Here is a 27,390-nt window from a genome sequence, read left to right on the forward strand (position 1 = left end):
CTCAAACCCCTCGTCTTATGGGCCTTGCAAGGCACTGTAACTTGTTGCGAATGGGTCCCTATCATTTTGCCGAAACTTGTTTCGTGGAATTACAATTCGTGGACAACTTTTCATGGACACACGTTTCGTCGACATGATCGTTTCATCAACACTCGTTACGCGCATTGCACGATGTAGGGACATTTCATCTCGCGTATATCACTGGGATGCGCGAGTCTGGAAAGGAAGTAAGTCCGTGTGTTTCTTTTGTTCAAGGTCCCAAGTTTTCAGTTTGGGATTGAGGCCGCCGTTTACGGTTATGGTGAAGACCAGTGTGGATAGGACTGTATAGATAACATAGGTTGACCTTGTGACGTCGGTGATCGGTGATTAGGTTGCGGATATATAAGGCATTCAGGAAATGAATGCAGTAGCTAAGTTTGATACATTCTTTTCCCCTGTCTTTTTTCTTCCACCAAGTTTCCCAGCTTTTACCACAGTCTTGGGTTTTCTACGTCATGAGCACAAGATAAGAAGCATTGGTACACAAAGTTTTCAAAAATTTTATTAGATGGCAGCATAAAAACAGATGCAATGTACAACGCTCCCTGGAAAGGGAGTCAAATCTCAAACATTTCAATTGTGTACAGTCCCCTGTCATCAAACTTGAGCAGCTCAACCCTCTTAGAGAGGACCAACAGCCACTGTTCCACCTCCCCAAGGTCGCTGAAGAGTCCCTGAATACGGGCCATGACAGCCATGAGATGCTCCATCAGCTCTCCGATGCTGTCCTCTTTGGACATGGAGAACTGTGCAAAGTGCGCATCCAGAATGCAAGCGACCCAATCAAGCGCTTTCTCAACGGGGGTATCTTCAGCGTCTGCAAGCGAGTAGCCTTCCAGGAAGTCCAAGAGGTAGACCACAAGAGCACAGGCCTTGTCAAAGGGTAGCCCTTCCCGTAGGTGGTTGGCAAGGACGTCACAGTTGTGAGGACACCTTAGCAACTTTTTCAGCAGGGTGTCTTCCGTTCCGCTCAACTTGCTGTTGGTGCTGAGCAGCCGACGCAGAAGGCTGACGAGTTCAGTCTCTGGAATGTCGTCCGCAACCTATGTCGAGAGAGGCAGACGGAAAAAGACATTCACTAAATCAGCGAGCAGCTGCAAGCAAACTCCTAGTTCTTAATTCACAGACTCCAAAGGATGAGAGTGCCAAAATTGGCAGTGCGCAGAGTCTACAAGCACACGCCACAAGTCCAGGCAAAACTGGCACGACTAGCAAAGCTACATTTATTTTGCTTGCTTGGTTATTTCTCCGTGCAACCTGAATGTGAAAATAATTGGGTTGCTCATAGAACCAACGCTGGTCAAAATAGAGATCAAAATAGAAATAATGGAGAAGGTGCCAGCAAGCTGGTGAACGTTTGACATTTTGAACACCCGAGACTTGAACTAGAAACCTGTGTTCATGTTGTTTACTTTTTGTTCCTAGTTTCAAGTGTTCAAGATCTTGAGAGATCACATTTATGCTCGTTCATAGTGCTAAGCCTTGATGCCTTTGCTCGCCTGCTTAGCCAAGTCAAGCGTGCTTTGCACGAGAATAATGCCTAAATAAATAGTGTCTCGGCCTTTGTTAGTTACTCTATCCAGACTAAAGGTGCATTCACACTGGCGATGTAAAGCACTTGCGCTATGAGACTAGATTGCATCGCAAAAAAATCAGATGGTTACACTGGCATGCAAAATAAGCGAGTCGCCTCTCAAAAATGTTTGTTCTGAACGCCACGGATTGGCTCAGCCGTTCCGCGACTGGATCGCATTGCAAAATGTTGGGTCAGCTAACGACTGCTCGAAACGCATTGCTTTTTTTTTCTGCCATGGTCATTTTTGCGATGAAAATTATCGCGTGACTTCTGCACATTGCCGGCATGGACACGCCTTAACAGAGACAACAAAAATTCAGCATCGATCAACAGTGCGATCACAGTGCAGCGTATCGCTGTTGGAGAGCAGTGCCCGTCTCTGGCAACTAATGGTTTCCGTGAGACTTGCATCATACCAGGCCAAAGTGTACTCCAAGACTGTCTGCCCATCACTTCATCGCAGTTGTGCAACTGGCCCTGTTTGAAACACTGCGCTGTTGACGCTTTACCTTCATACAGGATTGCGAGCAAGGCATCTGGCACCCACCACAAACACGCACTACACATGCTTGCATGCGTGAGGCTCGAACTAAGACGCCGTGCTTGGAAGCGTTGACAACAATGCGAGGTATTTTGCAATGATTTGCTTTTTTCGATCAATCTGATATGCTCTTACAAATGTTACATAAAGACTATGATCCATACATGTCGAGCGAAACATATCTACATACTCATTATCAAGAAAGAAAGATTGTAGAAAAGCAATCACAAGGAAGGTGTCTTGGGATTGCAAAAATGGCAATCGCAAGCCAAGTGGCTTCTGATTACCATTTTCAATCTATTTTTACTTCTTCCAAGAAAGGTATGAAGAAATAGGTCTTGATACTAAGCCACCATCCTGGGTGCATCTTTTGTATTGTCTTATCATGCTCGGTGCAAACAAGACGGGTTCTGACAATTTAACCAATATCATTCTCGGCAAGTTGGAGCTATATTTTTGTGGTCCCAGCATCTTGATTAGTCATTTATGTGGGCAACTGACTAAGCATTGTCGCGTAACACCTAACTAAAGGCATTTAAGCATGCTTTATTAACAAACGAGTGGCCTCACCGATTCAATGTCGCGTAGAATCTGCTCAGGATTTTTGTCTTCCGAAAGCAATGTCTTTGCCAGAACCGAAACGGTGGGCATCTTGTCTCCCCCGGATTGGGCGCCAAGCCCCACCGCCTGGCACAGCACGGGTGGCTTGAGAGTCACAGGAGCGCACATCAGGGTAGAGCCCACCGAGTTCTTGTTGCCTTCGAAGCAGGCGAACCCAGACGGCAAGAAACTGGTCCTCGTTACTGGAAACTGTAGCACTCTGCTCGCTTCCAGGGTCATAAAGGCGACATTCCAGAGATATAGGTGGTCTCCAGAGGCTACCAACAACCGTTTGGAGTCGAGAGCCGTGACGCTGGTGGCTTTGTCGCCGTCAAAACCGGGCACGGAACCTACGGCTCTCAAACCCGACTTGGAGAGCAGGGATAACGTACCGTCTGTCGCGAGCACGACAACTTCGCCGTTCACGAGGCAGAACGAACAGGAACTGCGAGACGCCGACAAAGACTCTTCGAAATCCACGTAGAATGCGGCGTCGCGAAGTTTCAGCAGCCTACACCTGTGATCTTTCGTCGACGTCACGGAGGCGACTTGAAGCACCGTAATCGAGGAATCGTCGGTGCCTGCGATCTCGGCGTGAACTAGCTTCTCGTTCGGCTTAAATGTGGGGTCATCGGCGACACCGTGTGCCGACAGGTGGGCGACGGTTGTGCAGAGTCCGTTTTGAAGGACGATGATCGGTTCTTGGTTCGTCCGTGGTAAGAGACGGAAGACAGGTGCGGGTAGGGAGAAGGTCTGCCGCTTCGCCGTTGCTTCCGTGCTCTCCGGCGACAGGAGCACGGCGACCTTGCGGCTCACCGCGACGTACTTGTCCCGGGTCGCGTCGTACACGACGGGGCAGGTGAAAGGTTGGGAATGCGACGTGTGCCAGGTCTTCACTTTTACCGGATGGCCGTCTCCGATCTCCACGAGCGAGGCAGACATGTGGCCGTGGGTGACGATTACCGTCGTCGGAGACGGTCCCGGCTTCACGCACACGTCGGAGAAGGAGAGTGCTTCGCTCGCGATGCTGGCTAGCGCGAACGGCTCGTGGACGGACGTCATTTTTGGGGATCTCAAAGGTGTGCCAGGTGTGCCGTGGCGCCGGAGTTCAAAGAAAAAACGTGACAAGTGTCGGCCATGACAGGTTGCGAGGAAAAGTCAGCAGTAAACGTGGCCATTTTAATTTAAAATAATTTGTTTTATAAAAATACCTTAATAATATTCATTTATACTGTGTATTTATCTCACATCTAGTGTTAATTTCAAAAGTAATAGGTAAATATTTTTATTTTGTACTTGCTGCGGAGACTGAATGTTTTGGCGCGAAGGTGGGCGAAGGTGCGTTGTTTGACCAAATCGCGAATTCGAGCCGAGTATCTTGAGCGTCCATTTAGCACGCAACGACGCCCTCGTAGCGAAAATGTCGCAAAAACTAATATCGTAAGTGATACACCGTACTAATCTCTCTCTCCGTTTGTTTGTAATTCGCAGTGATGACGGTCTGAGCAGCGTGTGATGTAACTCTTGGGCACACACCATGCTCTCCCTGTGCCTCAGACTCTCTGTCCGTGTCGTCTGCACATTGGTGCGAAGTGCGATTAACCACGACAATGCCTGCAATCCGCTGACTGTTCCCCGCAGATCTTTCTTCGCATCGAAGCCCGGAGCGTCGAAAAAGAAGCCCGATGACGCCCCAAAGTCGCCCGAAAAGGAGCTCAACGGGTGGGTACTTCGCATTCCTCTATCGCCTGCAGCATCTCTTCGTTTGGTGGCGACAATGGGATATTACAACGAGTTTCACGCTGTCATTTTTTTTTTGTATTTTTGCAGATCAGTTTTTTTTTTGTTATTTGAATATAACCGCCGAATTCAGAAACCTCACTCAAACTACACTCAAACTGAAGGGCCCCTTCACTTCCTCGAGGAAGGCGCGATGGCCGGCGCTGGCCAATCGCGAGGACGGATCCGCCGTCGCGATTGGCCAGCGCCGGCCCTCGCGCCTTCCTCGAGGAAGTGAAGGGACCCTTCAGTTTGAGTATAGTTTGAGTGAGGTTTCTGAATTCGGCGGTAAGGAATCGGGTTTGGACAGTTCAAGGAATAGCGGGAGGAAGTGCGCCCGCCAGCCCGCCATTCTTTCGACTAACGTTGTTTTCTGCCGAGTTTCGCGAAGGAACCTTCCGCCAATCAGGAGACAGACGTGACTCTACGGCGTGCAAGCCTACCAAAACGTGTCACATCGCACGTGAGAAATGGATGGCACGAAAACGTGGGGAGTCCGCACATGGGCAGATGTTCAAAAGGGTAAGGGGAAGTGATCACGAACGAACGAGTTAGCCTATTTCTCGGAGACTAAAGCCGCGTTCACATGAATGCGACTTAGTCGCATCGAATCCAGTTGTCGCATTCAATGCGGTCATGTAAACGGCATAATGCGCAAAGAAAGCGCATCGCATTCACGCTGCCAGACAGGTGGATTGAGATGGCGAGTGCGCATTCATTCAGCCCATGTAAACGGAGGTCGCATCGCATTTTGAAACGGGGAGGATTATGGGAAGGCGCTCGCTGCGGGAGCGAGTGAACAGCTGAGAACATGGCGGCGGCCAACCTCGTCTTCAGCGCAAAGAGAAGTCCCATACGGTAGCCCGCAATTTTTTTCCCGAGAACAAACGCGAGTTTTTATTGCCATCATAAGTAAGCGGAATATAGCGAAGCTGCTCGGTGAGGGCGGCCCCCGTCCAAGCCTTGCGAAGTATGACTTGCGCGGCCAAAGGGGTCCCAAAGGCTTCAGCGCAAGCACGAACGACACCGAGAGCTCCGAGCACTGTAGAGCACTGCATGGTGGTGCAGAACGAGCAGCTCCTACCTTGGTGCCGTTCCTGGCTGCGCAAGAGCCTTTGGACTCGGGGTCCGGTTGGTCCGGTCGCGATCGGCGAGTTCTGGCGCGGCGAAGCGCGGAGGCTTCCTCAAAGCGTGCGCACACACGTCGCCTCTGGTACAGAGTGACCTGGCGGCCTGGCCTGAAGGCCCCAACGCTTGGGTTTTGATGTTTCTTCCGTCTCGTAACTTCTTCCGCAGCAGCGAAGACAGCGGGCATGATCTTAACGTTCACTGAATGCATCGAAAGGCCTCCACGTGCGATGCACAGAAAAACGTGGTGCGGCTGGTTCCGGAAGTGCATAACTTCGAGCTTTGACACGACGTGGCGCCACCTACGTGTAGGGCTTGGTGCGCATTCATGTAAACGTTGCCGCGTCGGCTTCGTTCGAAGAACGAGTGGAGTCGATGTGCTGAAGTCGCTTTCATGTAAACGAGGCTTAAGTGATAGTGATAGTAGTTTGTGGCACTTCAAATTTTCAGTGCTGCTCGGTGGCGGAACAAACAAACACAAACAATAGTATACACAAAACTTACAAGATGAATGGGATAATTATTCTAAGGTCCAAATTATTGTTCTGCACAGCATCCCTATCACTGGCACAGCCAATAGGGAGCTTATAAGGCTTCAGCCCCCACCATCCCCCCCTCTCCGCCTCTTCCGAAATACAGCCAACCCCATAATATACACATACATTTTGACTTCCCCTTCCCCCTTCTGCACCCCAAGTCATGGACATCCCGGCGGTGAACACATTGATAGGCCGAAGACAGGAGGGGAGGAAGGGTGTGGCGACGGTGACCAAGTCATTTCCCAGCTCCTCCTCTTCTGTCTTTGGGTGTCCATATCAGGACACATTTATTTTTCTTATGCCAACAAAAGAGAAAAAAAGTGTACCGTGGCGGGAGGCATGGTTGCGCGGTGCGTTCACGGTGCTGGATTGGCTGCGACGACTGGAAACATGTGCTGCAGTTCGTTGCAAGATGAAACGGAGCCAAAATGAGCGCAAAATAAAAGTGAAAACTATGACTTCGACACGTCGAGCATTACGTTTGATATAATTCGGAAACAGTAAAACAATCCAAGAACTTTGTGGGCACACCGACCCGCTCAAAATGCTACTTTTTCTAGAGCGCAGCTCTTAGGCGCCCGTTTCCGGCTTGAGCGGTGTCGCCGTCGGCGTCAACATCGGCTTGACCGCGCGGTGCATTATGGGTAAATTTCCCCGCTAAATTTAGCGGAAAAATTTCCCCGGTAAATCTAGCGGAAAATTTTTTCTGGGGGGTCACGTGGCCCTCCAAGCTCACGTGACCCCCCTCCCTTGAGGTCACGTGACCCCCCCTCCCCTCCCCTCCCCCGAGAACACAAGACCCTCAGTACCCTTCCCTCCTCCTCAAGAGTTGCGCTCTAATTCGGTATACAGGGAGTTGTAAACGGCTTTCATTTTTCTTCAGACCGTCATTATAATCAGCTGTCCAATAGATTGGTATTGATTTTCACCTCTCATTCTTGTTTTCATGAATTAATGGTAGTATTGCGACTTACTATGTCTTTTTTTAAAATTTTGTTTATTGCTGTCTGGTGCAATTCATTTACATGTACTTGCTTACAACCCACCCCCCCTTTTCCTCTAATGCCCACTGAACAATGCCAGTATAAAATATTAAAAAAAAAAAAAAAATGTATTTCAGAAGTGGGCTTGCCAAGCCGGCCGACGTCTCTAAAGAGTCTCCCGTCAAGGCGCCGCGGAAGAGGCGTGCCAGGATAATGACCGACAGCGACGAAGACGAGGATGCAAAGCCTGCTTCTCCTGCCAAGGCACAACCCAAGGAAGAGCCTGCTGAGGACTCCAAAGAGCGGGCGGCCGAAGTGTCCAAGAAAGAGCCGGAGGAAGATGGCGTATCTAAAGGCTCAAGCCAGACCTCCCAGTTGACCTCTCCGGACGGCGTTATAAAGAGACGTACCGGTGAGTCTCTTCTCGTTTTTGAATCTGGATATGGTTTTCAATCTCATCACTCATTGATGTCGTTAAAGGGAAGCTGAAGAGGTCCTTGAATTCAAACAAACCGTAAAAGTTCTAATGTAAACACCGTAAACATCGTGTGTTCTAAGTTTTATTTCGGCCTTACTAGTACGAGCGTTGTAAGAACCAATTAAAATTTTTACATGGACCCACCCGTTGCGGTGTGCCGACGGTAGGAAAGTGCAAGAGCAAAGAGAAAATCTAGCAAAATTGACGTCATCAGCGGGTTCCGTACTTCATAATGCTCTTTTCATCACTGATTTGCAATACGGGCATGATTATTCCTTGTGGACTCACTACAGAGCCCTTTTCAGGGTTGTCTTTTCCACTAATATTCACCGTCACTTGAATCGGTAACATCTTTTCCGTAGAGAGCAAACAAAGAAAAAGCTGCCGCGGTAAAGTGTGAATCTGCGCCAAAAATTCTGTTTTCTTCAACACAAACTTTACTTTGCGTAAAGTAAAAAAAAAAAAAAAGTAGAGGCGTCATGTTGGGGTGCGTGCGACAATGCAAAGCAGAAAGGAGACGGGGGGGGGGGGGGGGGGGGAGCGGGGGGGAGCATGCTTCAACACGTGATTGTAACGGGAATATTTCTTTGTTAGGTGACGTCCAACGCATGACCTCGAATAGTTAACGGTTTTACTAACAGACTCCGTTTCATTTTGGGTGCTAGTGAAGCCAACGTTACAAGCATGAGCATGTTGCCGCGAACGATGTCTGCTTTGCGCAACCGTGCATTCTTGACAGGGATACTGGAAGCACAAATCTCACTCTTGTAGCTTCTGTCTTGAGTGGAGCTAGTGGCAGTGTTGGAAGGCAATGGTTGTTATTGCAGGGGTAGGAGGCATACATTAAAAAACGAAAGACGTGGCAATAACAGAGCAAATGCCTCTCTTTTTAGTTAACCCTTTGACAGTCGTCTCTACATGTACGGCGTTCATTACACATTGGAAAGTGCCCGCTTACCGTAAAGTCTTGAGAGGTGCCCCACTCCCGAAAATAGCCAATGCCTATTTTTGGCTTGATTTGCTATATTTTTTTAAACACCGTAAGATCCCAAGCAGCACAGAGTCGGCCAGTCATTGGCCAATGTCCGGCAATGGTCATTTGGCCAGTGGCCAGCCATTGGCCAGTGGCCAGCCATTGGCCAGTGGCCAGCCATTGACTGGCCTTTCTCTGGCCGTTGGCCAATGGCCACTGGCCATCAGCCAAGCATGGGCCGATGAATGGTCACTCTTTGGCAATTGGCCGGATGACCTTCGCCAGCCATTGGCCAATGCTTGGCCAAAATCCATGCTGCTTGGGATAGCCCACATCTTGTAATAGTAGTGTTGGGATCAATGATGGGCATCAGCATAAATGCGGCTAGTTAGTTATGGTGGGATAATAAGGAAACGTTGCTGATGGGTGGTACAGTCAGGAGCAAAAGTTTGCGGGGCACGCGAGCGCGTGCCGAAATGCATTGCCGCGCCGTGCAACGGCGCTCCGCCGCATTAAAAAGCCGCTCTTTGCGCATGCGCACCTTTCATGCTCGCAGTCATGTCTCCTTCGCTCGTTTCTGTCCGACTCACTCCTGATAACCGGAGTCGGCGCCAGGGGCGCAAGTTGCCGTTTCGCTGGCTGTCATGCCTCGCGTCCTCTTCAGCTGCCTCAGCAGCCGCGCTGGGTGACAAAGCGCCTGGTTACTCCCCCCCCCCCCCCCCCCCTCTTCCCCCTACGCGACCTCCATGACAAAGCGCGGTGGCTGAGGCGGCTAAAGCAGACGCACAGCATGACACCCAGCGAAGCGCTAACTCGCGCCCCTGGCGTCGACTCCTGTTATCAGGAGTACGTCGAAAAGAAACGAGCGAAAGAGACATGATTGCGAGCACGAAAGACGCGCATGCGCAAAGCGCGTCTCCTTAATGTGGCGGCGCGCCGTCAGACGGCGCGGCGATGCATTTTGGCACGCGCTCCCGTGCCCCGCAAACTTTTGCTCCCGACTGTACAGTCATCTTTACTTTGTTACCCCTCGCCACCATAAGCTTGGACCTAAAAGTAGCAATCTCTTGTAATCTTTTCTTGATTGTACATTGAATGTTAGACCACTCTATATTTTCACCCAATTTGCTCTTGATGTTAGGTGGGCTATCTCTCGGGAGGTGTTGCTATTAGTTATGTCTTTGGCCAACTACAGCGTATTCACTAAGGCTTCGATCCCTTTTTGGACGGTCCGCATAAATCAGGTTCTTAAAACCTGATTTATGCGGGAAAAAAAAAGGTTTTTTGTATTTTACAAAAAAAGTTTTTTTTGTATTTTGCAATATACAAAAAAAAAAAAAGATTTTTTGTATTTTGCACGTATGCTTAAACAATATTTTTTGTCCCTCTGGCACTTATTTTAGCTAAATGAAGTGAAGAATAGTTAAACCAATTGTATTTTCTTTAAAGTTCATTGATTTCTCAGTCGTAATGAATGCCAAATAGCCCAGAATGATGTTTTGATGATTTTGAGAAGGAAGGGTTAGCGATACCTTATCCATAGACAAAACCGGTTTTTATTCCTTTTCTTTCGACTCCGGAGCTTTCGTGTATTCATACTCTCAATTAATGAATGTACCACCTTCGGGCACCTCTGTGGTAAATCCCAGCGTGATACGTTGAGAAACCGATTTTTGTGAACCGTCTAAAGGGGGATTGAAGCGTTAGTGTACACATGGTTTAAAGTTATATTTGCACGGTATTTTGCTTTGCTGGGGGTAATATTTATAATTTCAAAAATTAGACACTGCACTCATGATACACACGGGGTGATCTCTCCGCACGTCGGCTGCTCTCGCGGTAGTGGCAATAGGAGCTCTTTGGATTCAGAATTTTAAGGCTTCTCAGAAGTGAGTTCAGAGGATGAGAACTTACCATGCGACAGAGAAGCTCCGTAAAGTACCTCCAACTTGGAATCTGAAATCGCTGGAATGTCACCGAAGCGGACGTACAAAAATTTTGAATGGAAGTAAGGTGACGGCTTGTTGACTTCCATATTTCCATTTGCTGCCTCTAAAACTGAACAGCTTGCGAGCACTGTACTTGCTCCCATTAGATGATAACAAAAAAAAAAAGAAAACCTGTGCTTTGAGCTTTTCTTTGTACAGTTCCTTTGGAAATAAAACCCGACCACCGGAAAACATCTCTTGGTAATGAAAACAAAAAAACAACTTAACCTTCAAAGTGTTAAAAACACACTTCTCTGCTGTTGTAGGTATTAAAACGTGTTTAAAATGCTCACCCGCTAAAGTTGCAAGGAGCACTCCTGCACTTGCAGCACATTTACTGTAGATCTGCCAGGTTTTCTCGAGCGACCGAAAAAGAAATGTTTTTGTAAAAGTACTTGTTGTTGGGCTAGTTGGTGATGACTGTTTTGAGCCATGGTTAAAAGCACTAAAGAGAACACATGAAAATCAAAGAGCGCCCGGACTGGAAGAAGCATACTTTATCAGAAAGGGGAGCCCCAATGCGTCAGTGACATGTCGATTGCATTGTATAATGCCAGGATATGTTACTTTGATAAATCTATGTAAACGGGTTGTGGTGTGTGTATTCTAGCACATGCATAGCCTAGGTGACGATAGGTGTATCAACATATATATATGTACTCCCATCTTTTCTCGAATAAAATTGTGAGTAGATCCCATGTTTGTCTTCTCTTGTGTTTGCCTTTTTAACGCTTTTAACCATGGTTCAAAACGTTTCTGTGTTTTGCCCTCGTTAAAGCTCAGTGCTGCTAAGGTATGATATTTCTTGAGAAAGCTCAGCTAGCAGGCAAAAACATCCTAAAAACCCATTCACAGAGAACTGTTTGCTTGCATTTTCTTACCTTACGTTACGAGCCACTGGCACATTCGTGCTTTGAATGCCACGTGCGAGGCTACTCCTTGAACTGGTTGACACGGTTCAGATGCACTTATCTGATTGCTGTTTCATTTGCACCAAAGCACTTACCCTGCTATGTCCTGCTGCATTTCGCCAAAATGTGAGGAGTGTTGTTACCTACACTGCACCAAAAGGTCATCTCACTTTATCAACAGGGAAAGCAGTACTTCAGGCATCGCCGCACAGCCGGCTTGTGCTGGTGAGCTCGCGCAAATTCTCGGAACCTTCAGTGATCGCTTAGAATATTGTGCGATTTGATTCGGTCTTCGTTTTGAGCACGACTCACCACTCACGAGTTTCGTGATATTTCTTTTTGCTCACTTTGACACTGCTTTAGAGTGGTTTAATTAGCTTTGCTCAATGCATTACTCACCGCACACTGGTCCACTGTAAAGAAGCTACGCACGCGGAGTGGACATTGCGACCCTCTACAATATTCAGTCTGGCCATTTCGGTCGCCATCACTGTCCAAGTGCGGCATCGATGACGTGGGGTTGGTGGCCTCCTGGTGGCTGTTTAGGGAACAAGTGGAAGACATGTGCCAAAGCGGTTAACGGGGTACTCCGGGGTTTTCTTCCTGCTTCCTGATTGGACTAAAAATTGGCCGAACGCACCAGCAAACATAGCTGAGTTAGTAAACCAAATATTCGGCCGAAATAATTTCTGCAAAGTTATGGAATTTACAATTTCGGTCTTTACCCTGTTTTTCAAACTCAGTCTCTAGTGAGTGCAATGAAAAAGTAACGCCAGCGGAAAGCAGGGGTGCGCTTCTTGGACCGTAGAGTTTGTTTCCAACTGATTGCCAGCAGTTTCATCGGGTCAAATGAATGCTTTTGAAGCTCGGCCCAGCACCCGCGCAACAGCACGAAGCAGATGCTCGGCATGGTCTATTTTTTTAGACTGCCCGCTCGACCTGCAAGCCCGTTTTCCGCTTGACATCGCAGCACTGAAAAGCGCGGGTAAATTTGAATGTTTGTTTTGGCTCGATTTTCATTTGCCGATTTCACAAAAACTATTCCGAATTCCGTGTTACTAAATACGAGACCAGAAAAGGTAAAAGCCGGGGATTCAGAAAACATACAAGTTAGTTCGGTTAGCTCGAAAAATCGTTGGAGCACCCCTTTAAGACAGAGCCTGTGCATGCTGAACGATGGCACAATGTGACCTACAAATGGAATACAAGCGTTGTGTCGACATTCACCTCAGACTCCTGTTGAATCAATCATTTGGCACATACTCGATCCACAATCTCTTTGATGCGGTGAATGTCGTATAGGGGTTTCCCTGCGTGAGCACTTCTTACAGACTGGCAGCTTCCTTGTCGCCACTCAAAGTGCCATACTGCCTTGAACGTACGAAAGGGTCTGTGGTTGGACAAGTGCTAAATTTTTACAGCCTTTAGCATGACGGAAGTTAGGCTGATATTGGGGCTACTAGGTGGTAGTTAATTTGGGAAAGGGTCTATAGGCCTTTTTCGTGTACTCTCGTCCTCAGCCACCTAATAGGCATATCCGGTATGGACGACGAAAATATAATAAAACGTTTCAACCTGTAACTAGTAAAAAAAAAATAAAGGGAAGGCAAAACTAAATTTATGTCGGTTACGCTTAAATTCTAAATGTCTTCTATTCGCGTGGCAACGGCAAAGCAGTGTTTTTGCCCATACTGGAAGTGGCGACAACTCAAGATGGCGGCGCCCTCGTGAAAATGGTCCATAGGGGACGCTACATGTGTATGCTCTTCTTTTTTTTTAAATATTTGACAGCTCGGAAGACTGCCAAGCGGGCGGTGGAACCGAATCAGGCCGTTGTTAATGCAAGCAAGAAGATAAAAGTCGAGGCGGCTGAAAAGTCGAAGTCCGAGAGTCCTGAAAATCCAAAGGACAAGGTCAAGCGGGAGGACATAAAAGAGGACGAGGAGGAAAGGAAGGCCAAAGATTCGTCTGCCGCCAAGGAGGAACCAGCAGAAGGTGAGGAGTGGATTTAGTTGCCGCATGCAGGAGCGTGCGGCGAGACCTTCTCGGTGCCTCAGAGTTTCAGCTGACGTTTTGCTCGGAAATTTGAAGGGGCACCGAAGGGGTTTCTGAGGTCGTCTATTTATGGTCATAAATCAATCTACGTGCCCTAAGCATTCCAAAAACAACCCAAGCTCCGATTGATGCGCTTCCCATTTCCCTATTAAAATAGAATCAAAGATACATGCCCGTTTTTGTGTGGTTCGGTGCAGAAACTAGAGGGCGCCAAGGACGCGCGGCGAGAGGGCCGACCAATGGCGGACTGATTTTCAAACGCGTTCGATATGTACGCGGGAACTGATCACTCGCCATTGGGTGTTGGACATCATGGTGCCCTCTGGTTTCTGTGCCGAATTGCAAAAAAACGGACGTGTCACAATCTTTGATCCCGTTTTTAATAGAGAAATTAGACGCGCAACCGCCTGATCTTTTTTTTTTTTTCAGAATGCTTAGGGCACGTGGGATGAGTTAGGACCGTAAATAGACGGTCTCAGAAAACACTTAAGTGCTCTTCTAAGGCTGGTTTGCACATTGAATCGCTTATGACTGCTTACGACGAGATTAGAGTGCCCCAACGTTGCTGGGCTGGCAGCCGTCTTGGAGTGAGGACAAGTCTGTCGTCTGCTAGCCAAACTGCCATCTGGCCTCCCATTCATGTGTAGCGGTTTATGAGCTGTTTACACAGTTATCGAGCATTACCCCTTGTTAAATAACGAGGGATAACTTTGGGAACTTGTAAATCACGTGTACCGTCAACTATGCATTGTTTCGACGATGCGTCTAATGATAGAGCGAAAACGTTGTAAAAATGACAGCATCGGCGATGCTCCGTTGCATTACTGAGTCGAGGAAGCGTCTACTAGGAATAATTTATTCTGACTTCAATGTGTGCTTCTTGATTCCACATTGTCAAGGGCACATGGTCACCACATCGTGTGAGGTGAATAGGTGGCCGTGGTTGAAAAAGCGGTACTTGCACTCTCCATGGACGTCGCCACTAGCAAGGCGCAGCCAGGTAGCAACACTGAGGCACTCTGGACGAGATGACAAGCTTGGTCCCATGTGTCGTAGCGAGCAGACGGCGGAGTGTGTCGTCTGCTCGCCGCGCCTGTCGGGAGATGGCACCGCCACCAGTTCCATCGCTAACTCGGTCGTCTGTGAGATCATTCGTTGTTGACTGCAGCACGTTTGTTGCTCTCGTTTTTCACCGAAACAGAGCTATGTCATGAAACTTTGCGAGATAAAACCCCCCATCTCGATGCACGTTCGGCAAAAGTTTGTACTTGTTCTGTGCAAGAATGAATTTTTCTTGCTCGTTTTACAGCGCCGGGATTCATTGTGAACACCCCGTATAATGTATAATATGCTTTGTTTTCTGTATGAAAAAAGTCCTTTAGTTAATGTGAGTATGACAGTATGTTGGAGTCTTGCTCACATTTTTCTGAATCATTCCTGCAGACGTGGCAAAAGCTGAGTCGCCCACAGAAGATTCCAAGGCCAGGCAAAAGGACTCGCCACCTGCCAAGGCGAAAGAGGAAAAGGCGGTGCCGAAAAAGGCTGCTGGAAGACTGCAGAACTTGTGAGGGGCTTCTCGTGATACAGTTTCTTCGAGAGCAGTGCGATGTGTTACATTTGCAAATGTAATCTGCTATATTGACTGAGATCCTGGAACCTTGTTACGTGCTTTAGCTGAGCAAGTTGGTTCATTGCTTGTGAATGGGGCCAGCTGAACATGAAAAACACGGTGCGAATGTTATATTTTTTTCTGTGTGTTTTTCATGTTCAGGTGGCCCCGTTCACAAGCAAATCCTGGAACCCTGGTACACTTTAGGAGTTTGGGAGGGCTCCTCTGACGGGGACTGTCGCGTTCAGATTCTCCCGTACCGTCTGAGATTTGGTCACTCTCGTTTGATGCTCTGTGTTCGAGATGATCCCCTGCGCACTCATCGTGGAGAACTGTCGACTATCTTACTATCTTACATATTTTATGGTGCTGTACGTCTCATCATCATCTACTTCGATCATGCTTTCTGGAACTTTATAAAGATCATCCTGCATTTCACCCTATTATTTTGCTTGGAGATGAAACCTAAGTTCCGCTAGTCTCAGCCTCATTTTGAAATTTTCTTAGAACAACTATATTTACGCCAGCTATAACTTTTAGCCTTGGTTTGATTTCCCTTTTAGTAGGCTTCAAATACATTTAGCTAGGTGCACTATAGTTTTTGGTGTTGCTGCACCACTAAACCCCTAATCATCATCATCATCCTGGAACCTTGGCAATTCAATCCCACCAGTTGCTAAAGCCCATGCATGTTCAACAGAATGGGGAAACCTTAAAGGGATAGGGAAACGAAATTCCAGCGCTCATTTTCTAGCCTGAATCTGTTGCATGTTGTACCCTAACCTCAAAAACACCAGTCTTTCGTTGAAAGGCACAAGAAAACTAATTTTAAAGCTAAATAAACAATCTTTCAATGTGTACCTGGTGGATGCATGCGGAGCCTATTTGGGAGGCAATCTAGCAACGTTGGGGAACTTGCTACATAGTCGTGACGGAGCAGATTCCTTCGGAGCAGTGCCACCCTTTGGAATTTTAACATTTTCCTTCTTAGCTTTCCTCCTAGCTCAACTCACAAATCGCGCATTGTACCAAACGCTCTAAGAAGACAGAAAGGAAGGACTCCCCTCTTTCTCTGACCCTTGCTCGTGCAACCGGAAACAGCCATTCTCCCCCTAGAAGATTAGCCCGTCGCTCAAAACGTGAACGAAAGTTGCTTTCCCCACCCCGTCCAGCCCTAAGCTGACAGTGTTGTGGAAGCTACGTGCTCCTTGGGCCAGCCACACGCTCTTCACCCCACGGGTACTTCGAACAGCTCGATTGTAACGCGCTGACGCTATTGACACCACCACAACGCTGACAACGCCACCAAGGGCAAAGCTCATAACCACGCCAGCCTGCTACGTCACGAATGCGGGGAATCTTTTCTTTCTGTTTTTGTTTGCGCCGAATATCCCATGGCGCATCGCGCTCTCCGTTTGCTCCTCTTCGAGTGCTTGCTCGAGTGCACTGTTTGGAACGAAAAATATGGCCAGTCATTCAAAATACAAACGTGCGATTATCATTTACGGTTATTATCCGTCATGCTTGACTCATTTCGAAACAAAATTTGAATATTAGATTTTTTTGTTTCCGTACCCCTTTAATATGCCGCTTCTCGACCACCGATGCTTCAAGACGGAAGTGATGGGGGACCCCCTTCAAAGAGGGTGTCGTGTTCGACGATTACACTGTCGGAAGGGTAAACGAGAAAAACTTAACTGCATGCAAACCAAGTTTGAAGCTTCAAATGAGAAATAACTTACCCCACTCACTCGGCACACATGGTTTGGTCTAATTAGATTTGGTAACAAAGCATCGTCAATGTAAAAGAAGAGAGTTTTATAGCTCGGTTTTACCTACCGTATTTTCCGAGCTATAGTCCGCAGGCTGTACATCTTTAAAAGTTGAAATTTCCGACTGTGTGGACTATATGCGTGCGGACTATGCAGGAATTTTGTTTTTCAAGATAGTTCATTGTGACGAGACGTCACGGAATTTGTGAATGAAAGAGTATGTTAACGATGATTTTTGTATATTACAAGCTTCTTGGTGAGCTAGTAGACATGTGTCACGGTGTGCCGTGACACATGTCTAGGTGACCAAGTGTAGACAATGCATCGGGTGTGGACTATCTAAGCAAAAACGTGTTTTCGGCCTAAATTAACCCTTGTGGACTATACACCGGGTGCAAACTATAGCCCGGAAAATAGGGTATATTTGAGAGCTCTGAGGATCCCTAGAAGGGCCTCGACAGACCCGAAAAGGTCCGCGATTTGAGAACCTTTACCTTAATACCGCGGAGCCTAGAATGCGTCTTGGATCGCTGCGTTTTCCGTCCTATTGCCCCTACGCATCGGAAGCAGCAACTAGTGACGTCGCAAAAGCCGGAGTGTCACGTTGTCGGATGTCGCGATCCCAACGATTGTGCGTAGAAGTTCCGAAAAAAATCCAGCCGAGAATGTGAGTGTGGACACCAGTTCGAGGCACCGTAATCAACGCAAAGCACTCGGTTTAGATATGACGCGCACACCAGCCATCCGCGGGAGCTAGGTGGCGCAAGCCGTAACCCGATTGAAAAACAGCCGCCGTCCGTCCAACCGTTGCAGCATGTTCGGTGCCAGGAAGGTGGATGGCAGCAGCGGCAGTCTCGAGACGGACTACGACCCTTCCAAGGCCAAATACGACCCCGTCAAGGATGCCTGCTGGAAGAAGGGAGACAAGGTGCCTTACCTGGCACTGGCCAAGACCTTCGAGAAGATCGACAGCATCTCGGCCAGGTACAGCATTATAGTTTGTGCAATGAATCTAGAGAGAGAGGTCCGCTATTTTCCCATGTACAGTGTGTTCCGGAAGAAAATTTACAGTTTTTTTTTTTCACCGCAAGAATGGACCATGCATTTGCCAAACTCATTCTTTGCCTAAATGTAGCGCTACCGGTCTGGACCAGATGGAAATGTTTCGCAGCTAACTTATCTTGCCGATAAGTTATAAGCGATTTTTTTAAACTTTTCACTTAAAAATGAAGCCCATTCCCGGTAGTTTGCGCCTTCAGCCCCACGCATTCCTGGGCTTCGTTGGCCATCAATTTCTCATAGTAAATTTCAGAAAATCCCTCGTAACTTTTTAATAAAATGACGGCTTGTTCTGAAGCTTTGGCATCTGGTCCGGACCACTAGCACATTTCGGCGAAGACAGCTTTCGGTAATGCATAGTTTATTTTTTATATAAACAAAAACTGCCGTAAGCTTTTTTTTGGGGACCCCCTATATCTTGGCTACCTCAAAATGTGGGGCCTAGAAGGGGACGTCGGTCGGCCCAGATTGCCGGGGAGCTTCTAGGAGCAACGATTTTGGCGTTGAAAGAATTTGTACTTTATATTTTTTTCACATTGTTTATCTTGGCACAAGTGAGAGGAAATGTGCCGCCTTTCCCTGAAACGCCGCGATTCCCCCGCATAATCGTGAAGAAAAAGACCATTTTTCCCAATCTGCAGCCACTTGTGGCTTTCATCAAAACTATGGTGCGATGTCATTGCGAGTTCACAAGTGTTTCTGACATCTTCTGTCTGAAGTCAACAAAACCATTTCCTCTTTGCTGATACCCTTCCCACCGTTTTTAAAGCGAGCCCTCTCTTCTAGTTGAATCGGACCTTAAAAAGTAGACGATTGCAGGGGGGTGGGGGTGCGAAAGACAGAACCACACATTGTCCTTCTAGCGACGTCACTGCGCAGCTTACTTGAAAGATGGCGGAAGTTGTGGGTCACCCTGACCTTCGATTTGTTTAATTTCTCTTAATAACAACTAGCACACGCAAGAAAAAATGGTTCTCCATTCATCGTTCTCTGGGGCTCGTAGACCAATTCCTGCAATCAATTGGCCAAAACCTAATAATCGTTGCACCGCCCTTCTAACAAATTCAAAGCACCGTTAAACTATCACTTGCAAGGTTAGAGCCAAGATTTCTTGCTTTATTTTCCCAGAAAAACACTCGCATCGTGTGTGCTGCGTTGAGAAACTAAGAAATTTAGTATTGAACACGTCGCTGTAAGACGAACACGCCTAACCCTTTGTCTTGCGTTTTTTTAAGGTCTTTCATCGCACTCTTTCTCGTTCATTCTCTCAGTACTGCCAATGTGAATGCTTAGAATTTGCCCCATCCCTTTCCTTGTCTGTGCCCCTGCGGTCTCTGGGGTTATTTTAAGTACTACCTTTTGAACAAAGCAGAACTTGTCAAAACTAATACTAATTTGAAAAAAGGCTCTTCAAATTGTTATTAATGCATCCTTTTGCGGGAGCTTTTTCTTTTTTTAAAAATACAGAATCTCATATCTTTTAACCAGTTGTTAAAGTTTCAGTTGCTGGTGATCTATGACGAGGCATTGAGACATAACAATCTTTTTTTTTCCCTACTGTCACGGTTTACAAATCTGAATCCAAGCTATTATCGCTCGTTATGGCAAAACACTGTTTTAGCTGCTATACGGCGATTCAACGTCATTAAAATTGATTTTGCCATCTTAAGACCTAACGAATTGGAAGCTAACAACATGGGCGTCATTGGAAAAAAACAAATAAAATGTTAGCTAATATGATATTACGGACAATATTATTTTTTCAGCGTTACTCCAAGTGCTTTGTGTCACGTACAGACGGAAAGTGTCTCTTAACCCCTTAACTGGGTACTTTTCTGACCAAAAATATTTGCAAAATGGGGAGTTTTTTTTTTAAGTGTTTTGAGCTCTCGAAGCTATAACAATGATCCCAGAACCTAAAACAAGTTTATTTACATCAATTTACAGGGTTCACCAAACATTTAGTAGTTGGTCTTCGTATGGTACTCCATAAAGCACGGAGCGACGCAAAGAGCCACACTGCAGTCTTTGCATCTGTAGATCGTCTCTTTTCTTCGGTTGTGTGCAAGGCACACCACACACCTCTTGTGAGGGTGCTTCTTGGTGCTCTCCCCTTCGTTGAAATCGGGGAAATGTCGTCCCAAGAGGCGTGCTGGAGAAGGCTTCGATGGTGGACGACCAATCTTTGCCGCTGTTGCACTTGAAGACCCATAGGTTTCGAACAGGCTGTTGGAAAGGTTCAACCGGAACGTCAGCTGGTCTGTTGCAGATCCCAGCTTTGTCGACAGGATGAAGCAGTTGAAGACGGTCACGTCAATGAGGTGCCGGAACATTTTCATGTAGTATTTCTTGAGTCTCTTTCTGGCCATACTGTACGTCATGATGCATTGGTCAGCAAGATCAACACCCCCCATTCCCTTGTTGTAGTCCACGCAGGCTTTTGGTTTCTGCACTTGCTTTCCTGCTCTGGTGGTCACGCTTGACATCTCTTCATTATTAACGGTGCTTATCATGAGCACATGTTTTTTGTCCATCCATTTTACCATGCACAGTTTTCCACGGAACTTCACAAAAGTTTCGCCTTTCGCCAGCTTCTTTTCTTTCAAGTCCTTTGGGATTTCCTTGCGGTTTACCCTGCAAGTTCCAACGGCGTCAGTTTCCAACTTGCACAACAGGTCAAAAAGCACTGGCGAGCAGTAATAGTTGTCCATGTGCAAGAAGTAACCCTTGCACAGGAGATCTTGCGAAAGCGAAAGCACAACTTGGGATGGTTTGTCAAGTTTCGATGCGTCAACTCCGGAGATGTTGCATTCATACTTTGTCGTTTTTCCCGTGCAGACAAGGATATTTCAAACATATCCACTTGCTGGCTCGCACAATCTGAAAGATTCCATTCCAAATCTCGCTCTTTTCATAGGAATGTACAGCTTCCATCCGAGTCGTCCTTTCCAGAGGAGAAGGCTCTCGTCGATGCAGATATCTCGCTAAGACGTGTAGGCCTGCTGGAACTTTTCCACGAGATGTTCAAGGATGGGACGAATCTTGTGGAGTCTTGGATTCAGCATGTCTTCGGGCACTGCCGCCCCATTGTCCACGAAGTGCAGGTAATTCAGAAGCAGGCAGAACCTTTTTTCTGTGAAGAGCTGGTAAAATATTGGAGTCTCCAACAGAGGTTGTCGCGTGAAGTATGAATTCAGGGTGGGCTTCTGAACGATCCCCTGCAAAATCCAGATGCCTAAAAGAAGCTTGATCTCTTCCTTAGTTGTTGGTATCCAATCTTGTTCTCTGCTTCTCGCCTTCATTTTGCCAGAAGCACTCTTCTCGAGGATTTTTTGTGATGCGTACAAGTTCGTGTTGTCCGCTATCAGTTGACAGATTTTGTCATCAAGAAAGTATTCAAAGATGTTGAGTGGGCTCACATCATCAAGCTGAATGTGAACTCCGGCACTTCCCACAAATCGAAATGGATCTCTCACCGTGCCAGTGTCTTGCCAGGTTGCAGCAGGCCCCGAAGTTGATGGTGGTGCCGTAAACAATTGTTCCGCTGCGTCATCATCAATTTCCGTGTCGGATCCTGAAGAGCATTCATCTGAACTCGAGAAATCAACATTGCAGTCGGAGTCCTCGTCAGTACTTTGCAGCAGCTCAGCGATTTCTTCGTCAGTCAGGGGACGCCGGCGTTTGCTGGACGCCATTTTCCAAACAAACAGTCAAACGTGTTACACAGAGGTCTTCAATCTTTTTTTTGTGCTGCCATCTATTCATCGTTTTTTAAAACTAAAAATGTTTCCAATCTATGAGGATAGATGGCGCATCCTCCCCGTACGATAAAACGAGCGAGCGTCTAAAGACGCGCTTCCCAACAGCGAAGGCAGTGCAGCGCGTCTACAGACCCCAAGCTGCGGTCAAAATTGCCGCGCGTTTAAAGACGCGCTCCCCAGTTAAGGGGTTAACGTGTAGCATCGGTACAATCGTGCAAGTAGTTTTGCTTACTTTTGTGTTCTTTTCTTATAGTGCTTCTTTCCCGTTGGAGTTAGTTGGACGTTGAGGTTTTGTCAAGCCGCAACAGTAGCTTTTATACTCCGTTCACCCTAAGCTTACAGTGTGGTGAGAGCCACACTCTCTCAATTGATGAACTGCCTCCCTTCCATCACCTCTCTTTTGCCACACTCACGTGCCGAAAGACAGGTGCACAACTGGTTCAATGAGCGCATAGCTTCTTCCACACCGTACGCTTGGGGTTGAACGGAGTAGTCTTGGCGTCCTGCTTTTTCGTACAGACCCTTTTTATAAAATTTTTCCAAGGAGTGCTGTTGCATCTCACGTCCACGCAAACTTCCCGTCAAATGGTTGGAGGAACAATCCCCACCACAACAATGCTCTTTGTAACATCCGTAAAATATTTCACTAACGATCCTACTAGTACTTAGCTAAACGATTGGTTAGCAAGAGGTTTGTTAAGACAACCATTCACCTGGATTAGGTTTAACAACGCAGCAGAAGGAGCTTGTGAAATCTCCGACTTCGTCATTTCCTAGAAATTATGGCATAAACAAGCTCGGTACGCTGGTCAAGACAGAGTGACCATAAGTCGCTTTGGGCACAAGACAGCTTGTGTTTTGAAACACAAAAATGGTCTATAAATAAAGTTTTGGGTATTCAGAGTTGCTTTTTATTTTTATATTTTTATTTAGTTTGGGGGTGTTTTTTTACGGTTCATTGTTTCCCACATGCTGAGTGCTTTCAATTCGCGTTTTAACGCGAAAGCATTGACTGTCTCAGGGAGGGAGCCGATGTCCTCAGCTTTCAGACCATGCAAAACGGCACCTTAATGAAACCGGGCGCAAAGCTAGCCAACGGCACCTTTTACACTTCAATCCCATTGGCTGCTGCACGTCAACAGGCTCCCATTGGCCGCTGCGCGTCAGCTTGTGGGGTGTTATCCTGACTGTGTTATCACACTGTTGTGTTATCACTGATCACCGCGTTCGCTCGCCTCTTATCGGTTGTGTGGCGCGTGGCAATATACAAGGAGCGTGGAATAAACCAAGGGGTTCATTCTGCTGGGAACTAGTACGTTGCTGTCTGTTCCTTCCTTGCACCGCAAAGCACGCGACAGTTTGAACGATCTCTCACCCGATGCCGCTACATATTTGCGAAGCAGCGGCTCCACCGTTCCATGCCCAAGGTCAGCGTGTTGTACGCCGCAGATTAAAGAAGGGAGCGAAGGGCGGCGTGCGTGCTTTCGCATTCACAACTTGTAAGAAGTGCTTGGGTGTATCTCGAGCCTTTTAATTCTGTATCCTCGGTTCAGACAGTTCAGTGCAGGTTGTGTATCGGATCGACACAAAATAGAGCTGTAGCGAAATACTTCTTTCCTCGAAACTTCGGTTCTTTTCAACCGAGGACAGCTCCAGTTTGCGATTGTGACAAAATGTGCTCGGGGTAAATTTTTTAGGTATATGTCGGTATTTACCGAAGATAAGGAATGCCCATCTTTAACCCGAGAAAGGAAACGGTACTAAAGACACCGCGATTCGGGACGTGAACTCTCAGGCTGAAGATGGTGGAGGTGCTCCGCAACTTCTTCCGTTCGGTGATGGCGCTCTCGCCGGACGACATGGTGCTCGCCGTCTACTTGTGCCTCAACAAGCTGGCGCCGGACTACCAGGGGGTGGAGCTGGGCGTCGGGGAGTCCCTCTTGGTCAAGGCCCTGGCCGAGGCGACCGGCCGGACCCCGGACAAGATCAAGGCCGAGGTCGCCGTCAAGGGAGACCTCGGACTGGTGGCCGAGGTATCTATTAGTCTGTTAACCCTTCGCTGTATGTCTATTACAATGGGGATCGTACGTTTGAAGGTACCACCAAAACGCGGAACCGCATGCACCGTGGGAGGTGTTGTCACTTGTTACGTCTTTGGCGAACTATAAACATTCGCACGGTGTTTTTGCTTTACTGGGGGTGTTTATAGTTTTAGAGTCAGACGCCCCATGTGCGTGATACGCGCAAGATGGTTGCTTCGCCTGCTCTGGCGGTGGCGGCAATAGGAGCGGTAACTCTTCCGTTTCACACTTTTAACGTTTCTCATGTGAAACGAAACCAAACAGGAGAAAGGTGACAACTTTTCTTTGATATTTTTATTCGACGCTTTTAGACCTGAACGGCTTAGAGGCACTGTGTTACAGTCGAAGCTCGTTATTTCGATCATCATGTTAATTCGATCCTTCCGTTTAGCACCGTCAGAAATGTACAGGCTTCAATAGGCAGAAAACCCCGGTATTTCAATCTGATAAATATCTCCAACCCGATAATTCGTCCCGGGAGCCAGCATCTTCGTAACCAGGAAATATTTTTTAAGCTAACACTATAAGTTTAAAGGCTAAAACGGTGCCTCAGAACACAACACGCGTCCCTACCCATATTGGCAAACAGCTGTTGCAGCGAGTCCGCGCCTGATTGTGACACGTCCACAGACGCGCGATGCCCGTCGGCGCCCCCGGCGCCTCGAGTCGGGGCGCGCTCCGCGAAAGAGCGCCCGCGCAGCCAAGCGCCCTTTCGCCGGTGCCTTGCGCCGGAGAAAGGGCCGATTTGATTAGTCGAGATAAGACCCAGTCAGAGCGCACCGGCCCAATCACGTGGGGAGGCGCGCGGAAGGAGACGGGAGCAACGAGAGGGAAATGAGTGAGCGATGAAGTGAGAAAAAACGTCGGGAGGATGGAGAAGGAGACTGGAGAAAAATGAGCGAGCGATGAAGAGGGACAGTGCTGTCACGCGGTTTCTGGTTTCTGTTCTTTGGAGTGCGTGGCGTTTAACGCTCATACCGGAAAATGTCAAAAGAAAAGCGAGGAAAGTACTCTTCGAATGATTTAAAAACAAAAGTTCACATACTCAACGAAGTTAGGGAGGGAAAATTGTCCAGAAAAGAAATTGCCGAAAAGTATGACCTCAAGAAAAGCACGTTTGCTACCTACATTAGGAATGAAGCAGCAATCGTGAAAGCTTTTGAAGAAGAGCAATTTGTGAATTCAAGAAAATGCCTTTGCAGTGCAGCCCATCCAGAACTCGAAGAAGCCGTTTACAAATGGGTGACAGAAGTAAGAACGCACAACCTTCCGATGACTGGAGACATGATTCGCGCAAAGGCTCAACAGTTCAGCGAACGTTTGGGCATCGAGGGATTTCGTGCTTCCGAGGGATGGCTCGCAAGATTCAGGGAGAGGCACTCTCTTCTTTTTAGGCACGTGTGTGGTGAAAGAGCCGATGTGGATGAAGATTTGTGTGAAAACTGGAAGACGTCGGAGCTCGCATGTATTCTTGCGGAGTATGTGCCCGAGGACATATTCAATTGCGACGAAACGGCGTTGTTTTTCAAAGCTCTCCCCAAGAAAACGATAACGTTCAAAGGGGATCCTTGCACTGGGGGAAAATGCAGTAAAGAGCGGGTGACCGTGCTCGTGGCAGCCAACATAACAGGCACGGAACGTCTGCCTCTTTTGGTGATCGGGAAATCCAAGACGCCACGATGCTTTCGGAACATCCCGCGGCTTCCAACGGACTACCGTTTCAACAAAAAAGCGTGGATGACACGTGAGATCTTCCAAGATTGGCTTAAAAAATTGAACCGCCAGTTCGCGTCCAAGGGGCGCAAGGTCGTGTTAGTAGCAGACAACTGCAGTGCGCACACAAAAATGCCGGAGCTGTCTATGATCCGCCTTATTTTCCTTCCACCTGCAACCACCTCACTCTTGCAACCAATGGATCAAGGAATAATCAAACACCTGAAAGGCTTGTACCGCAAGCATCTTACGGCAAGAATATTGCTTTGTCTGTACCAGGGTAAGCGCTATGAAGTCACTCTGCTGGCGGCGATTCATTTGCTTGTTAAAGCTTGGACGGACATGCCAAGCCAGGTCATCGCGAACTGCTTTCGTCACTGTGGTTTCTCGTGTGTTGGAAATACCGCGAGTTCGACGACTGCATCGGCTACTATGTCTACATCGGCAACTGCATCGGTTACTACATCGGCAACTGCATCGGCTACAACATCGGCAACCACAATTGAAGATGAAAACTTTGTTGAAGAGTGCAGTGCTCTAATGTCCGCTCTACCCGAAAACATTATTTTCGATGATTACGTTGCGATAGATGATGGAGTGCTTGTGTGCGGTCAATTGACTGACGACGAAATCATCGCATCGGTTCAGTGTCCCGAGGGTCAGGAGGACGACAGCTGCGAGAGTGACGCCGAAGAGCCGCCGCCACGCCCATCTCCTGCCGAAGCATCCGCTGCGCTCGATGTGCTTGCGAACTTCGCAACGTTTGAAGACACTGACGGGACGATGTGGCCGCACATTGAGGATATGCGGAAATTTGTTTTTGCGAAGCGTCTGACGGGAATGCGGCAGCAGAAAATATCGGCGTTTTTTTCGAAATAAAACTCCGTCGTCACGGTTGGCTTTTCGCCGCTTCTCGTGATGTACGTTGTTACTCGTCTTTGATCGATATTCAATAATTCGACTCTTCTATAATTCAATCTATTTTCGAGGAACCGTCAGAGTTGAATTAACGAGCTTCGACTGTAGCTCCCGCCAGATAATTAAGAAGTAAAAAAACTCGCTCATTGACCTTTTCTTTGTACTATACCTTTGAAGACAAAACCCAACCACTGGGAGACATCTTTTGGGAAAAAAAACTCGACCATCAAAGGGGTAACGTAGAACGAGGGCTGGGATCCAAAAGGAAAGCGTGCCGTGACGTCACGAAAAAAGTTTACTTTCCTGTCTAATTCAGTGAAGCGTAGCCAAACTTTTTTTTTTAAAGGTGCAAATTAGTATTGTGTTTTTCACTACCGTAAGAATACCGCACATCCGCCCATTCTACATTAAGCGCCCACACCCAAATTTATAAGATCTGAGGAAATATGCGCAATGTAAAATGTAAAATTTTTCGCGATCATCTCTAAATTTTGAGTGGGCACTTGCCCGGTATTTTACAGTATGTTAAATTTTCTCTGACAGAGCATTTATGCATAACTTTGATTTTTACGGAAATATCAGTTACGAGAGCCCGAAAATAAGGGAAACGCATTTGTGACCCGAAATCCGGCTTTTTGTACACGAAATCATGAGGCAGTTTGTTACCATCGCCTTTCTTCCACATGCTGTGACACCACAGATCTGGAAACACCTTAGAAGAAAAGAATTAGTGCGTGTATGTTCATACAGGAATACCTTAGAAGTAACGAGCCATCTGTAACTCAAACCAACAAGTACGACGAAAAAGCAGTGCACAAAAAGACGTCCTCGTCTTTTTGTGCGCTATTTTTTCATCATGTTCAATCGGTACCAACTCTAACAAG

At 47.3% G+C, this 27,390-nt stretch overlaps 2 protein-coding genes across 2 annotated transcripts in view; one reads left to right on the forward strand and one right to left on the reverse strand.

The window, feature by feature from the left end:
• Positions 1–524: 524 nt before the first annotated feature.
• LOC120837155 lies at positions 525–3,929 on the reverse strand. Its single transcript, XM_040206374.2, has 2 exons — positions 2,730–3,929; positions 525–1,085 (listed from the first exon to the last, which is right to left on the reverse strand). The coding sequence occupies exons 1-2, from the start codon at positions 3,819–3,821 to the stop codon at positions 600–602; spliced, it is 1,578 nt and encodes a 525-aa protein (XP_040062308.1). The 5' UTR covers positions 3,822–3,929; the 3' UTR covers positions 525–599.
• A 138-nt stretch (positions 3,930–4,067) lies between these two features.
• Positions 4,068–27,390, forward strand: part of LOC8028048 (DNA ligase 1) — a 50,031-nt gene continuing 26,708 nt past the window's right edge. The window contains exons 1-7 of the mRNA XM_040207833.3: positions 4,068–4,199; positions 4,401–4,481; positions 7,326–7,600; positions 13,330–13,533; positions 15,037–15,157; positions 17,788–17,958; positions 23,590–23,827. Of these exons, the coding sequence (XP_040063767.2) occupies positions 4,180–4,199; positions 4,401–4,481; positions 7,326–7,600; positions 13,330–13,533; positions 15,037–15,157; positions 17,788–17,958; positions 23,590–23,827 (1,110 nt within the window). The 5' untranslated portion in view covers positions 4,068–4,179. The remainder of the gene's footprint in view (positions 4,200–4,400; positions 4,482–7,325; positions 7,601–13,329; positions 13,534–15,036; positions 15,158–17,787; positions 17,959–23,589; positions 23,828–27,390) is intronic.

This window comes from Ixodes scapularis, unplaced genomic scaffold (genome assembly GCF_016920785.2).
Source record: "Ixodes scapularis isolate PalLabHiFi unplaced genomic scaffold, ASM1692078v2 PGA_scaffold6__148_contigs__length_123643588, whole genome shotgun sequence".
NCBI lineage: Eukaryota > Metazoa > Arthropoda > Arachnida > Ixodida > Ixodidae > Ixodes > Ixodes scapularis.

Excerpts from the sequence above, each read along its gene's own strand:
- LOC120837155 (XM_040206374.2), bottom strand. The coding sequence starts at position 3,821 with ATGACGTCCGTCCACGAGCCGTTCGCGCTAGCCAGCATCGCGAGCGAA. Across the intron at positions 1,086-2,729 it reads TTCTACGCGACATTGAATCG|GTTGCGGACGACATTCCAGA; the intron begins GTGAGGCCACTC and ends CTCTCGACATAG.